Raw genomic sequence first — 15,752 nt, 5'->3', positions numbered from 1 at the left:
CTTTCTCTAAATTGAGTTTATTAACATTCGCAGTTGGTGCAAATGTGAACCCTCTTTCTAAAACTTCTAATTCTGTTTTATTAAGAACATAACTGGAGAGATTAATTATGGGGAATTTAGAGCTTTTTGACCTGTCTAGCGGCGATATCGCTGGCTCCTCGTATTGGGATATTCCTGAGGGGCCTGGTTGTGTTGGTAGGTTGTTCTCTGACCTCCCTGATATTCCTGATGTTGATTCCTCTGGTATTGCCCCCTGTACTGATATGGGGTCCGATCTATTCTTCCACCCCTCTTTTGGCGATTTTGTAAGAAAGAGTGACCTCCATTGAGTCCACCTGTTTGCCCCCCATTTTCCTTTTTCATTGGGCCTTCGTCTTCACTGCTTGATCCTGATGTCTCAGAAAAAGTAACCCCTTTATTAGAGCCCCTTTTGTAAATCCATAACTACAGACAAATGGGTACTGGAAATTATCCATTCTAGTTATTGCCTGAAGTTCATCAGCAATCCTCCAAACATTCCTCCACGTTCACACAAACTGTCACTGGATCATTTACACCTCCTGAAACAAGAGGTTCAGTCTCTCCTTCTAAAAGGGGCTATAAAGCCCGTACCACATGACGGGTTGGGCGTATCTTTGTTTTACTTTCTCACCCCCAAAAAGGGCGGTTCTCTCAGGCCAATCTTAGACCTCAGAGAATTAAACCTCTACATACATTCAGACCATTTTCACATGGTAACACTTCAACAAGTGCTCCCACTCCTACAACAGGGTGACTTTCTCTCTACTCTAGACTTAAAGGACGCCTACTTTCATATTCCAATACATCCAGCTCACCGCAAATTTCTCCGATTTGTTGTAGCGGGCCAACATAACCAGTTCAAGGTGCTCTCCTTTGGAGTTACCACTGCTCCCAGAGTTTTCACAAAATGTCTTGCAGTAGTCGCTGCCCATCTAAGAAGACAGCACATTCATGTATTGCCCTACTTGGATGACTGATTTATCAAAGCCAATACGTACCCAAAGTGTCTCTAACTTACTCACAGGACACTACAGTTACTGCATCAGTTGTTTCACAGTCAATGTGTTGAAATTGCATCTCCAACACTCAAAATTACTTAGGAGCCACTTTAGATACTCAAAAGGCTCTCACCTTTCCCAATGCAGCCAGAATTTCCAGCATTCTGGTGCTAGTTCACAGTTTCAATCCAATCACTCGCTTCCAGCTCAAGTGTATATGCGACTACTGGTAATGATGGAATCTTGCATCATCATTGTCCCCCATGCCAGGCTTCGCACGCGTCCTCTACAAGAATGCTTAAGGCGAGTCAGTGGAACCAATCGCAGGGTCTTTAAACAGATCTAGTGTTGGTAAGTGGCCGTGCTCATCGCTCTGCAGTGGTGGAACACACAAAATGTATCAAAAGGACGGCCACTGGTAGACACAGTTCCACAGGCAATGCTAACAGCAGATGCATCGCTTAATGGCTGGGGAGCTCATCTCCAAACTCACACAATTCAGGGTTTGTGGAGTCAAAGGGAAAAGCAACTCCACATAAATCATCCAGAGCTGCTAGAAGTCTTTCTAGTGCTCAAAGCCTTCCAGACTCAACTTGTAGGCAATGCCATCCTGATACACACAGACATGACAGCAATGTACTACATACAAAAACAGGGGGAGGACACACTCTGTCCAACTGTCACACCTTGCACAAGACATTTGGAGGTGGGCCATTCATCACAAAATGTATCTCCTAGTGGAACACCTCCCAGGAGTGAACAATCAGATCGCATATCTGCTCAGCAGACAGAGACAACAGAGCCTCAAATGGGAGATTCACCATCAGGTTCTCCTCCCGTTCTTCCAGGTGTGGGGCTTCCCAGACATAGATCTGTTTGCCACACACCAAAACTCAAAATGCCCATACTTCGCCTCCAGGTATCCACACTCATTATCCAAAGGCAATGCTCTATGGATGAACTGGTCAGGGATATTTGATTATGCTTTTCCGCCTCTCCCACTCATTCCACTAGTGGTTCGGAAGCTCAGGCACACATCCCTCAAAACTGATCCTGGTAGCTCCCACATGGGCTCGCCAGCCATGGTGCACTACCCTGCTGGAAGTCTCAGTAGTTCTTCATCAAAAACTACTTCTCACATCCAGTCTCCTCACGCAGAGCCATGGAGAGATAAGGCATCCAGATCCCAAGACTCTCAACCTTGCAATCTGCCACCTGAAGTCATAGAGTTTGGTTATCTGAATCTTCCACCAAGACTGTATGAATATCATTAAAGAAGGCAGAAGACCTACTGCAAGAGTTTGCTATGCAGCTAAATGGAATCAGTTTGTTATTTATTGCAATAACAAGCATATCAACCCTCTTGATGCTTCTATTCAAAACATTATTTGTTATCTACTGCATTTGCAGCGATCAAACGTTAGCTTCTACTTCTATACGCTTACATCTCTCCGCAATAGCTGCATACCTTAAAAATAGACAACACTTGTCTATTTTCAAAGTGCCTGTTATTAAAGCATTTATCGAAGGACTTAAAAGAGTTATTCTACCAAGACGTCCACCTGCTCCAGTGTGGAATCTTAACATTGTCCTTACCAGACTGATGGGTCCACCTTTTGAACCATTGCATAAATGTGAAATGCAATTTCTCACTTGGAAAGTTGCTTTCCTCATTGCTATTACACCACTTAGGAGAGTGGGTGAGCTTCAGGCATTAACCATAGAAGAATCATTTTTACAAGTACACCAATGCAAAGTGGTTCTTCGTACTAACCCTAAATGTCTACCAAAAGTAGTATCTGCCTGTCATATCAATCAATCTGTTGAGTTACCTGTGTTCTTTCCTCAACCAGATTCAGTGGCAGAACGTGCTCTACACACCTTAGATGTTAAACGAGCATTACTCTACTACATAGAAAAGACAAAACCTTTTCGCAAAACTAAACAACTCTTCATAGCTTTTGCACCACCACACAAAGGCAATCCCATTTCAAAATCGGGTATTGCTTGGTGGATAGTCAAATGTATTCAGACATGCTATGCAAAAGCAAAGAGGACTTTACCAATTCCCCATAGAGCACATTCCAATTGCAAACTAGGGGCTTCTATGGCATTCTTAGGAAACATTCCCATAGCTGACATCTGTAAAGCTGCAACATGGTCTACACCTCACACATTCACAAAACACTATTGTGTAGATGTGTTAACAAGAAATCAAGCTAATGTAGGCCAGGCAGTTCTTCGTACACTCTTTCAAACGACTGCAACAGCTACAGGTTAGCCACTGCTTTGGGAGGTTACTGCTGTATTGTCTATGCACAGCATGTGATCTAAAGCTCACATGCCTCGAACGGAAAATGCTACTTACCCCATATGCATCTGTTCTTGGCATGTAGAGCTGTAGATTCACATGCGCCCACCCGTCTCCCCTGGTACCTTTACCTGTTGCAGTAATATCTTACTTGGATACCTACACATGGACATCTCTATTCTACTCTTACTTACTCCATTCTCCCCCTCTGCGGGAAAACAATTAACAATGGAGTCAATGCCCATGCACTATCACCGAAAGGAGGAGTCACCTACCTTTTGACTGGAAAATACTTATTTGAAGAAAACAAAGTGCAAACATCCGGCCCCAACACTAGATGGCGGACTTATGCAAAGCATGTGTATCTACAGTTCTACATGCCAAGAACAGATGCATACTGGGTAGGTAGCATTTTCCTTACTGTATCCCTCCTATTTTATTTGCCTGGCCTGGTTCTATTCTTTACATCTCCGAAAGTTAACTTGAAACGTATTGTCTGTCTCCTATCATCTGTCTGATAATTTCCCTAGTGCACACTTTTATTATGCATGTTTCTCCCCTCAATGGTGCTCGGTAAAACTGTTTTAAATACGTGCTGTATAGCTTGCACAAATTGTCACATGACAACCACCCCTTTTCCAAATAACATTGTTGAACTGTAGAAAAACCCTCTGTATGATATATTCCCCATATTTTTACAGATGCTGCTACCTGAAACTTGCTGCTCAAGCAATACCAAGTGCCCTTGCATGGGTGAAGCCCTTAGAGGTTGGTGCAAGTAACTGAACAGACTCATTAGTTCTGTAATTGTGAACCTGTTCCTAATGAGCCCCAAGTATTGTATTATTGATGGTGTCTGGTCTCCTGGCCTCTGTCTTCCAGGGCTCCAGACTGCCAGAGCTTTGAGAGCAGTATTACGTTATTTATTTTTTTAGTGCAGAAGCCAATGGCGAGTGTCCTTGATCACTTTACCAAAAGCAGAATATTTGTGTGCCTTCTATAAACCAAATGGTAAATAAAATAATCAAAAAATATGGTCTTCAATGTGGGACTTGGATGATTGTAGGTTAATGTCCTCTTGATATTCTCTGTCAACACCTAACACCTTTATGCAGGTAAACAAGCCGCCTCTGCAAGCTCAACCACTAGATGACAGGATAATGCGCAGCAAGTTTAATTAGAGTAGCCTCAGGCTCAAAGTTATTGTTGGTGATAGGTAACGTTTTCCTTATTTGCTTGCTCAACAAGCACTACTTGTTTTTCAGTCACCTTTTTAATGTGATATCTCTAAATGTTTCTATATGCCAGTACAATTCTATAATCTTGAATAATAGGCAAGAGCACAATGTATATCACACATGCAGTTGACCATACAGAGCAAAATGGTATAGAAATGTAACATAACTAACCCGAAAAGTAAAAGTCACCATTTTTGTTGCAGCTGGTGGAAAGGCATAACTCTTTGGGTGCTTTCGGGTAAACCACCCCAGCTCCTTTAGACAAGAACTAGTATGATGTCCTTGTCAAGAATTTCTTTTATCGAGGATAAGTCCAACTCAGCATCAGCCCAAATTGTAAGCCATTTTGGCCAATGCTGCAAAATATGCAGCTTATTTTCAAATATCAAAGAGTATGTCCTCCAGCTATTGTAAGTGATTTTGGATATGGATGTGTTGGGTTTATATGATTTTTCAGACCCTTAAGAGTGCATGTGATCATGCGTGTACAGCAACTTACATTACGGCCTTAGTCTTAAAATTTGGATGCCCTATTCAGAAAGCTCAGGATAGAGTTGTAGACTTACCTTTGACTGTAAGGTTGTGTTCTGTAGATTTATTGAGGCTGTGTTCTTGGGCAAGATGGGTCATTGGTCTCTTCTAAATGGCAGGTATAGGTCTATCCTGGTTCAGTCAGCTACGTGTTAAACATCCTCATAGCCTCTGAAAACTGCAAGAGCTTCTCTTAAAGGAGAACCAACCCAAAAGTTTCTCTGGGGAGCCTATGAGAAAATTCCTGTTGGCATCAGAGAGCTCGCTTTCCTTCTATAATGCCTATAATCAGAGTTGAGAAGTCAAATCAAAAAGTGAGGGTGAAAGAGTCCTTGCATCTGCATATTGAAGCTTACTGTTCAAAACCTATTATCATCTCTATGGTATGACCAGAATTCAGTATACCAATTCCATCTACTCTCCTTTTCTCCTCCTTCACACAAGAGCCCTTTGTATCTTAATGTAAGTTGTGTTTCTGAGAGTGGTTTCTTTCCTCAGAAGAAGGGATTTATTCTTCTACAGTTTTTTTCACTGTTTATGAAAAAGTTCAGTGAGTTGAGTCATCTACCCCCATCAAGACTGCATTTGTAAACTAGTTCATCTGAATTGTTTTATTTTACCCACAGGTTAAAAAAACGTTTTCTCACGCACCCACCCTTCTGTTGCATCCAACCTGTGGTATAGAGGCCTGTTCACTGCATGTTAATTTCAAATGACCTGCACATGAGGGACACAGATTCAACTCTTCAGCTGTTGAAATTGTTAAAAGTACTTGCACTAATACAGTGGTCTGCATCCTAAATGCTAGATCTGTACCTTCCAGGATAGTGTTCTCATGGTTTTCAAGTTAAAGGATCTCCTACTGGCTTCAGAAACCCAAAATAGCTATTCATGAACATGGTTTTCATGCATCCACAACATTTAGTCCAATCCAATAACTTTATTCTGTCAACAGACCATAAAGGTACACATGCATATATGCAGCACATAAAATATTTGGATGTTAGGAACCTTCATGATACATAAAAGCACAACGACAGTCTTAAATCTAAAAACTATACATGATTGCCATAAAAAGACTGCTAACTATATTTATTGCCTAGTACATAAATATGCAGAATTATTTAAAATTAATAATAATATACACATGAGCTTTTACAAAAATGCTTCCACTAGCATGGGAGTACATAGGATTCGAGGCTTGGTTAATTGTTCAGTTCGCTGCTCTCACTAAAGATTAGACTAATTTCCCACTCCAGCTGAACCTACTGAGGATGTGCCGTCATGTGGGGCTGTTGAAGGGGATGTCGATATGAGGTTCATGGCCTTTCTTCTAATTCCCCACATATGGCCCAGAATCCTCGCTGTTGCGCACACAAATAGTGGTCTTGTATCTGATTTTAGTATACGCAAGGCCGCACTAGACTCACAGGTCCCAAGCTGTTTAGAAATAGGAATAAGCCATGTTTTCCTGGGTTTATAGCAGGCTGGGCAACCAAAGAGAGCATGGCCTATTGATTCGTTCAAAACAGGGCAGCAAGGACAACCTTTGGTCTGGGCAGCATTGCCTAACCAGGAGTTTGTAAATGAATTTAGGGGCAGAGAATTGTGGCTGAATTGTATATATAGCTTTCTGTGAGCCGACACCTGGATTAAAGCAAGGTGTCCTTCCAAGGAACATGTTGGTTTGATGTCCATAAATTCCTCGGTTAATCTGCTCCGTCTACTGCTCCTGATTTCATTCTGCGCAACCCAATCCCAATACATTGCTTTAATCTCTTTCTCAATAGGTGGAGCTGGGGGATTAGTGCTGCTCCCCTTTACCCCGATGTTGGTTAGGAGGTTTCTAATGTTTCTGACCCAGCTTATTTTTTTCTATGTATCCAATAAGCAGACTTCTTCAAGGGCAAGTGGCCTGCTAAGGTTCTCCTGACAATTTTTAAAAATCATTAGTTTTCACTCTTGTTATAATTTAATATGCTGCTGGGGGTTGTCTGATTGGACTGTCGGAATTTTAACGTCTTATTCATTTGTTTTATTTAATTTGCGTGGAGTGTGTTAAACTCCTTTTTATTGTTCAATCTGCTGTTTTTTACGACCAGAGTGTGTTTTTACTCCTCTTTTCTGCTCACTGCTCTCTACTGTGGCCAGTTAGTTTTGGTGGCCATTTTGACAGTGCCGCTTGCCAGCCACGCTCAGCGCTCTAGTTGATGCACGCTGATCGCCGTCCACACTACCCTACTTAATGGGCGACGGTCGGACGCGCAGCACCTGCTATGGTTCTCCTGACGATTTTTAAAAATAATTTGTTTTCACTCTGTTGTTATAATTTAATATGCTGCTGGGGGTTGTCTGATTGGACTGTGGGAATTTCAACGTCTTGTTCAATTTTGGCGGCCATTTTGACAGTGCCGCGCGCCAGCCACGCTCAGCGATTTAGTTGAATCACGCTGATCGCCGTCCACACTACCCTACTTAATGGGTGGTGGGCGGACGTGCAGCAGACGCGTGCAGCGGGCACGCCTAGGGCAAGCCCGTCTGTCCCCGTCAGCGTCAAGACAGCGGCCAGGCCCACTCACGCTGTCGGTTGCGGGCCGGATGCTGGGGCTCGCTACTGGTGTTCGGGTGAGTTTCTTAAAGCACTTTGGCCTCCGCCCTGCCTTACATTTTGCTGTAGCGTTTTTTCTTTTAAATCAGACTTTGTCTGTGCAGCCTGTGGTTTTGCCCCAAATCCAGTGCTTTTGCCGATTAAACCGCTACCTAAATCTGCGAGATGCCCACGCATCAGAGCTGCTCTTATTAATGCCAGATCATTGAGGAAGCATCATGCTGATGTTTTTGACTTGATATCTAATAAATCTTTGCATCTGCTGTTTGTTACGGAGACCTGGCTTGATGCTGCTTCAAATCCTATTGTTGCGGTGGCCACCCCTGCTGGCTTTAAGCTCCATCAGGCGGACCGCCCTGCTGGTAGTGGGGCTGGGCTAGCCATCCTGCACAGGGATAAGTGGGCTCTGCACAGCGATACCTCTAGTATATGGGAAGAGTGCGAGGTCTTGGATTTTAGCATGCATTTCTCCGATCATTTTACGCTAGGTAGCTCCCTCATCTATCGCCCCCCTGGGCCGGTTAGTGCCTTTCTCAAATCTTGTGGGGATGCCATTGCTGAGCGTGCTTTGCGCTTCTCCCACTACTTGGTTCTGGGTGATGTGAATCTCCACCTTGATCAACATGATGCTAAAGACTCTGTGATTTTTCTTGATTCTCTTCAATTAGCCCATCTTTCTCAATGGGTCTCCCATCCCACTCATCTGGGTGGCCACATCTTAGATCCTATCTACTCTAATTTTCCTGTTAAGGTGACTGAGCCCTTTTCGACCTCGTGGGCGGACCATTTTCTTATCTGCTTCTCCTGGGAGATCACTCAGCCGGCATGGCCTACGCGCTGCCTTCGCCCTCCGACGTTTAGTAAAATCAATCGTCGTCTATTTGTGAGCTCTTTGGCTGCCTCTAGGTCCCCTCTTCTGCAAGATCTTGAGGGGAGTGTGACCGGGTTTACTGAATGGATAGCTGATTCAGTTTCCTCTTTATCCTCTCCGCATCTGCTTAAGCTAGTGAGGGTATCCCCTTCCAAACCCTGGTATTTACCAGAGCTTAAAACTCTGAAACATGAGTGTAAAGTTCTGGAGAGGGCCTGGCGCTCCAGCGGCTACTGCCCTTTGGCGAAACTCACTCTTTGAGCTAAACAAAAAATCTATTATGCCGCCATTGCGGCTGCTAAAGTTCGATACTTTGCATCACGCATCGACTTGGCCAATAATAACTCTAAAGAAATCTTTTCTATTGTTCAAAGCTTTATGTCTCCTACTGCCTTGGTGTGTTCCTCGCCTGTTTCGTAGGCCTGGTGCAATACTCTTGCCAAGGTTTTTCTGGACAAAATTAGCGCCATTCAGGCCACGTTCTCATCCGGTGTCTCAGAGCTTACGCCTTGTACTTCTGCTTTAGCTGATCCATCGCACAAGCTTGCATCTTTTTTGCCAGTAGACTTATCTAGTACCCTCAAAATCCTTAAGGCTCTTAAATCAGGCTCTCCAACTGATCCCTGTACGGACAGACTTCTGGCGACTGTGGCAGACTGTATCAATCCCGAGGTAAATCAGATCATCAATATGTCACTGCGTGATCCTTCGTTCCATCGTCTTGGAAACAGGCGAAAATCCTACCCCTCCTTAAAAAGCCGTCCCTTGATCCCTCGATTCTCAGAAACTATCGCCCCATCTAGCTTCTACCTAGCCTGGCCAAGGTTTGTGAAAAGGTGGTTACAAACCAACTCACTGAGTACGTTGAAACCTATGGCCTGCTCCATCCGGCCCAATCGGGTTTCCAGGTTGCATATAGCACAGAGACGGCATTACTGGAGGTGTCCGAGGCTATTCGTGAGTGCCTGGATGCTGGCTGGAGGGCAGCTTTGGTAATGCTGGACCTCTCGGCGGCTTTCAATACAGTGCCTCATGTCCTGCTCCTTGATCACCTCTCGGAGATCGGCGTATCCAGGCTGTCAGGATTTCTTGAGTTGGACCAGCAAACACCAGTATCCACGGGAGCGAAGAGATTGTCTAACCACTCCTGGAGAGTATATCTACCTCTAGTTACTACTTCACATAGGGTAGTATAATAACCTCCTGGAGCGGAGAGACCAAGAAGAACCACCAGGAAGGCAGGCAGCAAGAGGGACCAACGATAGGGAAAACCTGCATGAAAGAAATAGAAGAAGTATAAGTATCAGTAAAATCAGGGATGAAGAATAGGTAGGAATGAGACAGTGTATGCTTTCCCAAACTCACCAAAACAATGTAAGCAGAGGATATGAAACAGGTCTCTCCTTAGGTATAGGTAGACAATTGATTAGACAAATCAGAATCCCTTCTTTTGTGCTCGCGAGCACCACCAATCAGTGCAAAGGAGTTGATGTGGAGCAACTCCTCCTCAAAGTCACATGTCCTTGCAAACGTGAATCTCAATGAATGCCAGCAAAAGAAATCAAATGAGGGACAGAACAAAGTCTCAGTTCACTGGCCAGTCAATGGCACGTTGCTTTCTAAATGCAGTTGAGCGTACACGGCACAGAAAGTCATAGTTGTGCAACAGGAGTCTTTTCCACATAAATAATGATTAGCGCGATTCCGCGCGTCCCAGTTTTAAAGCGCTACTAACGTGACCTCCAACAGTAGAGTAACACAGGTAATGAGCGGCTTCTCGCTCGTTAAGCACAAGGGCCACGTAACGCGCTTCTCGAGGATTAGCGCGTTTCAGCGTGGCAAAGCAAAGTAGTCATAAATCAGATCCAGCGCTGTCTCGCGCTTTACCTTGGAGTTCCGGAACTCGTCTGCCGTCCGTAGCAAGGCACGGGGGAGAGGGAAGGGGGACTGAAGATTATCTTCGGAGGACTGAGAGGAGGAAGGAAAACAGGTCTTCACCAGCAGCGATGAAGAACAGGCTTTTGTGAATGAAAGGAGAGGGAAGCTCGTGTTTCACAGGTCCCGGCAGGAGTGCTTCACGATCCTCACGATCCAAACTCGAACAGGCAGCAAAGGGGCGTGGTTCTACTGATTAGGAAAGCCAAGCACCTGTTAACGGGCGTGGGCTGGTTTTAAAGCATGAGGAGTCAGCTGACGTGTTCAGAGCAGCAAGGGGAAGCATACAGGGTGGGAACCATTGCAATGCATTGTGGGAGAGGTAGTTTGTGGAGTATTGATAGGACAGCGTGAAAAGGTACAGGAAGCCAGGTGGTTGACAGTTCTCCCCCCTAACGGCCTACCCACTGGCCTGGCTTTAGAGGGATATAAAGCATGGAATCTTCTCACTAAAGTTGGTGCATGAATATTTTCAACCGGTTCCCACGTTCTGTCTTCAGGGGCATATCCCACCCAGTCGACTAAGTATTGTAATTTCCCTTTGTGTCTGCGAGAATCTACAATACGTTTGACTTCATACTCTAGTTCTCCGTCAATGGTAACAGGAGGAGGGGGAGGTTCAGGACAAGAAGGGGAGATAAAAGGTTTGAGCAGCGAAGTGTGAAAGACGGGGTGTATTTGCATGTCTGCTGGGAGTTCCAGTTTCATAGCTACGGGGTTGATTACTCGTAGAATTGAGTAGGGGCCCACATATCGGGGTTGCAATTTTCTAGGTCCGGGTAGTTTCAGATTTTTGGTGGATAGCCAAACCTGATCCCCAATCTGATAAACAGGAGCAGGACGTCTATGCTTGTCAGCATATTTTTTCATGTATAGTTGTGCTTCGTGTAACTCCTGCTTAGCTTTTTCCCATATGGACAGGAGTATTTCATGGTGTTCTGTGACTGCGGGGACCTCTACTAACACAGGGGGAAGGTGAAGGGGAAGGAACTTAGGATGACACCCTGTGACAAAGTAAAAGGGAGAAAATCGGGAACCAGAGTGCGTGGAATTGTTATACGCAAACTCCGCTAAAGGGAGACCTTGGACCCAGTCAGTGGTAGTGGTGCTAATCAAACACCGCAGAAATTGCTCAAGGGTCTGATTGGTTCTCTCCGTTTGACCGTCAGTTTGTGGATGGTAAGCCGAAGAGAGCCGATGGTCGATATGTAATCTGTTGCACATACCTTGCCAGAATTTAGATACGAACTGGGATCCTCTATCCGATAGAATAATGGAGGGTAAACCATGCAATTTGACTACGTGGTCAATGAATACATCAATGAGTTCTTTGGCTGTTGGGAGTTTTTTAAGAGGAGTGAAATGAGCCATTTTGGATAACAAATCCACAACCAACATGATGACTGTAAATCCCTTACTAGCCGGTAGGTCTGTGATAAAGTCCATGCTGATAGAGGACCATGGACATTCAGGGATGGGCAGAGGTTGTAACAGCCCAGCAGGAGCACAGTGCTGAGATTTCTGACAGGCACAAGTGGGACAAGCTTTAACAAAACCAGTGACGTCCTGAGTCATTCCCTTCCACCAAAACCATCTCTGACAAATTTGGAGTGTTTTTTCTCCCCCCGGATGAGCGGCCATGGGTAAGGTGTGGCACCATTTCATGATCACTTGTCTTGTTTGTTCTGAGGGCAGAAACAGACGATTCTTGTGATGAAACAACCCGTTCACTATAGAGTTCAAAGGGTCTGCCAACCAGTCTCCGCGATCCAATTTGAGTAACTCCTTTTCTAGTACACAAAAAAAGGAGTCAGCTTCAACATCCTGTCGCTCTCCCAGTGCTACGATCTTACTCTCGGGAATTATAGGCCCAGGAGTCTCTGGTACATATTTGTGTTCTCTCCCCAACCGTGACAGGGCATCTGCTTTTCCTTGTTTTGCTCCAGGATGAAAGGTGATAACAAAATCATATTCACTAAAAAAGGAAACCCATCGCATCTGTCTAGGGGTTAGGGCTCTGGCAGACCTAAAGAATTGCAGATTCCTATGATCAGAATAGATAGTAATGGTATGCAGAGATCCTAGCAAATAATGGCGCCATTCTTGAAATGCCAGTTTTATGGCCAAAAGTTCTCTTTCGCCTATGGTGTAGTTCTGTTCAGCTTGAGACAGAGTTTTCGAGAAGTAGGCTACTGGATGGAGGGCGCCTGACTTTACATCCCTTTGCGACAAGACTCCCCCCACTGCATATTGTAAGGCGTCGGCCTCTACATAATACGGTTGAGTCTCATCTGCGTGTCTAATGATGGGTGCTGTGGTAAAACTGTTTTTTAGGTCGCAGAAAGCGGTGTCCGCAGCAGAATCCCATTCAAATACCACCCCCTTTTTAGTAACCTTCTTATGGGAGCAACTAGTTCAGAGAAGTGAGATATAAAGCGCCTATAGAAATTAGCGAATCCTAGAAAGGATTGAATCTCTTTCACTGTTCTAGGCCTCTGCCAGCTAGTTATAGCTGACACTTTGGTAGGATCCATATGGATTCCCTCAGGGGAGATAACAAACCCTAGAAAATCCACTTTCTGAGCGTGAAATAGACATTTGTCCAATTTGGCGAACAATTGATTGTCCTGTAATCTCTGCAGTATTAGTCTTACGTGTTCCACATGTTCATGTTCTGTTTGGGAATACATAAGTATATCGTCTATATAGACGATGACAAAGATGTCAAGGTATTCCCGGAGTATCTCATTCACAAAAAAACTGAAAAGCCGCGGGGGCATTGCATAATCCGAACGGCATCACGCAATTTTCGTATAAGCCGAACTTAGTGCGGAAGGCCGTCTTCCACTCATCTCCTTCTCTGACTCGGATCAGATGATAAGCCCCTCGCAAATCAAGCTTCGTAAAGATCTTGGCCTTACGTACCTGGTCCAACAGGGTGGATTCAAGGCTCGATAGTCCAGGCATGCTCTTAATCCTCCTTCTCTCTTGGGAATGAAAAAAATAGGAGAGGACACGGGAGAGGTGGAATGACGGATGAACCCTTTTTTTTAACATGTCCTGTAGGTACTTGTTGAGATACTTGGTCTCAGGTTCGGTTAAAGCGTATATTCTGCTGACCGGCAGATCCGCACCAGGAATCAAATCGATTCTACAATCATAGGCCCTGTGTGGGGGAAGTGCTGTGGCCTTCACATCATCGAAGACCCCAGCGAATTCGACATATTCAGAAGGCAGACTCGGTGCATCAGTCTTGGAGAGGGCGCAGCACAAAGGGGCATGCCACAGAGTAGTTTCTTGATAGCAGTGCACTATACAATAGGAAGACCGTAATGTTACTTTTCTGGCCACCCAATCGATATTAGGATTGTGTAGCTGAAGCCAGGGTACACCAAGGATGGCTCCAAAATTAGGAGTGTCAATGAGATCAAATGAGATAACCTCAGAATGCCCATTGTCACATACCATTATAAGATCCGGCGTGTGATAGGCTATCAACCCAGAAGATAACTCAGTCCCATCCACCGCTCTTACTCTTTCAGGTTGAGTCTTAGGGAGGAACTCCAACCCAAGGGCCCTGGCTACTGCGATATCCAGAAAAATTCCTGTAGCCCCTGAATCTATCAGAATAGACATAGTCTTTCTGAGTTGGGAGGGCAAAATAAAGACAACAGCTATGGTAAAGTGTTTAGGGACTGGAGGCAAGGCATTGGCTAGTGCTTGTGAGATCTGTAACGATGACAGACTTGGTGGAGCGACCTCTAAACTCCCCAAGTCAGTTAGTTTTCCGCCGACATGGAAGCCCCTGTTCTGACCACAGGATTCTTGATATTTACCTTAGGTTTAACAGGGCATTCTCTGGCAAAGTGCCCTCCTTTGCCACAGTAGAGGCATAAGTTCAGTTTTCTCCTTTTCTCTCGCTCCTCTGTAGATAAGGGTCCTCTTACTCCTCCTATTTGCATCGGTTCACTGGACTATTTACTATCTTTCTTTTCAGTTCGTGAAAAGAAAAGACGAGAGTATTCTCCTCTGGTCTTTTCACCTTTTCTTTCCAACAAGCGATGGTCTAACTTGACTACTAGATCTATAAATGAGGAGCATTCTTCTGGGGGATCTACTATTTGAGACCATATGTCCTTAAGTTCATCTCTCAGTCCTCTATAGAACAAAGAGGTTCTCTTTTCCTCAGGCCATTGCGTCTCAGTGACTAAGCGATTGAAAGTAGTAATATAGGTTAAGAGATCCTTCGAACCCTGTTTGAGATTGAGCAGTTCGTTGTCACTGGCCTGCATATAGGAATGACGTGCAAACAGACTACGCATCCTATCTTTAAATTGCAATAGATCATACAGAATAGGATCGTCATTTTCTACCAATGGTACTGCCCAAAGGGCCGCAAGAGATAATGAAGGCTATTTTCGCAGCATCATCTGGAAAGGAAGCAGCACGACATAAGAATTGTAGATGATATTGGTTCATAAACACCGCATACTTGGCACTATCTCCGTTGAACCGTTCAGGCATGGCTAGAGGCGTGTGAGATGGGGTGACTACTGTTACACTGACAGGGGCTGTCGTAGGTGTGGTGGTCGTAATGGGGGCAGTGACAGGGACTTGAAAATGACTTGGTTGTATGTAATTGCGTTTAAATCTAGGATGTGTTTCAGTCACAGCAGCCTCTAGTTGGCGTTGAGTTTTTAATACATCTAATTCAGTTGCAAGACGGTAATTCTCACTGCGCAACTGCTTGAGTTCGGCTTGTAAATTAACTACAGTAGCCGCCAACTCGTTCATGGTAAGAACAGGAGTATCAGGGGTCTGGGATTCAGTCATAGGAGTGTCAAATGAGGCACCCTTAATCATCTTCGCTCAGGGGATAAGGCCTTCGTGGGCTTGGCTTTCTGTCAGGATTTCTTGAGTTGGACCAGCAAACACCAGTATCCACGGGAGCGAAGAGATTGTCTAACCACTCCTGGAGAGTATATCTACCTCTAGTTACTACTTCACATAGGGTAGTATAATAACCTCCTGGAGCGGAGAGACCAAGAAGAACCACCAGGAAGGCAGGCAGCAAGAGGGACCAACGATAGGGAAAACCTGCATGAAAGAAATAGAAGAAGTATAAGTATCAGTAAAATCAGGGATGAAGAATAGGTAGGAATGAGACAGTGTATGCTTTCCCAAACTCACCAAAACAATGTAAGCAGAGGATATGAAACAGGTCTCTCCTTAGGTATAG

General features: G+C 44.6%; 1 protein-coding gene across 9 annotated transcripts in view; it reads left to right on the top strand.

Annotated features, from left to right (window-relative positions):
• The window catches only part of TDRD5 (tudor domain containing 5), a 1,318,580-nt gene that overhangs the window by 820,469 nt on the left and 482,359 nt on the right, over window positions 1–15,752 (top strand). For all 9 annotated transcript variants that reach the window (XM_085601794.1, XM_085601799.1, XM_085601798.1 and 6 more), the window contains exon 11: window positions 4,032–4,098. In XM_085601794.1, coding sequence (XP_085457920.1) covers window positions 4,032–4,098 — 67 coding nt within the window. The remainder of the gene's footprint in view (window positions 1–4,031; window positions 4,099–15,752) is intronic.

Source organism: Triturus cristatus, chromosome 4_2 (genome assembly GCF_964204655.1).
Source record: "Triturus cristatus chromosome 4_2, aTriCri1.1, whole genome shotgun sequence".
NCBI classification, from domain to species: domain Eukaryota; kingdom Metazoa; phylum Chordata; class Amphibia; order Caudata; family Salamandridae; genus Triturus; species Triturus cristatus.
The sequence above is the reverse complement of the archived record's forward strand: the minus strand, read 5'-3'. Positions and strand labels throughout refer to the sequence as shown.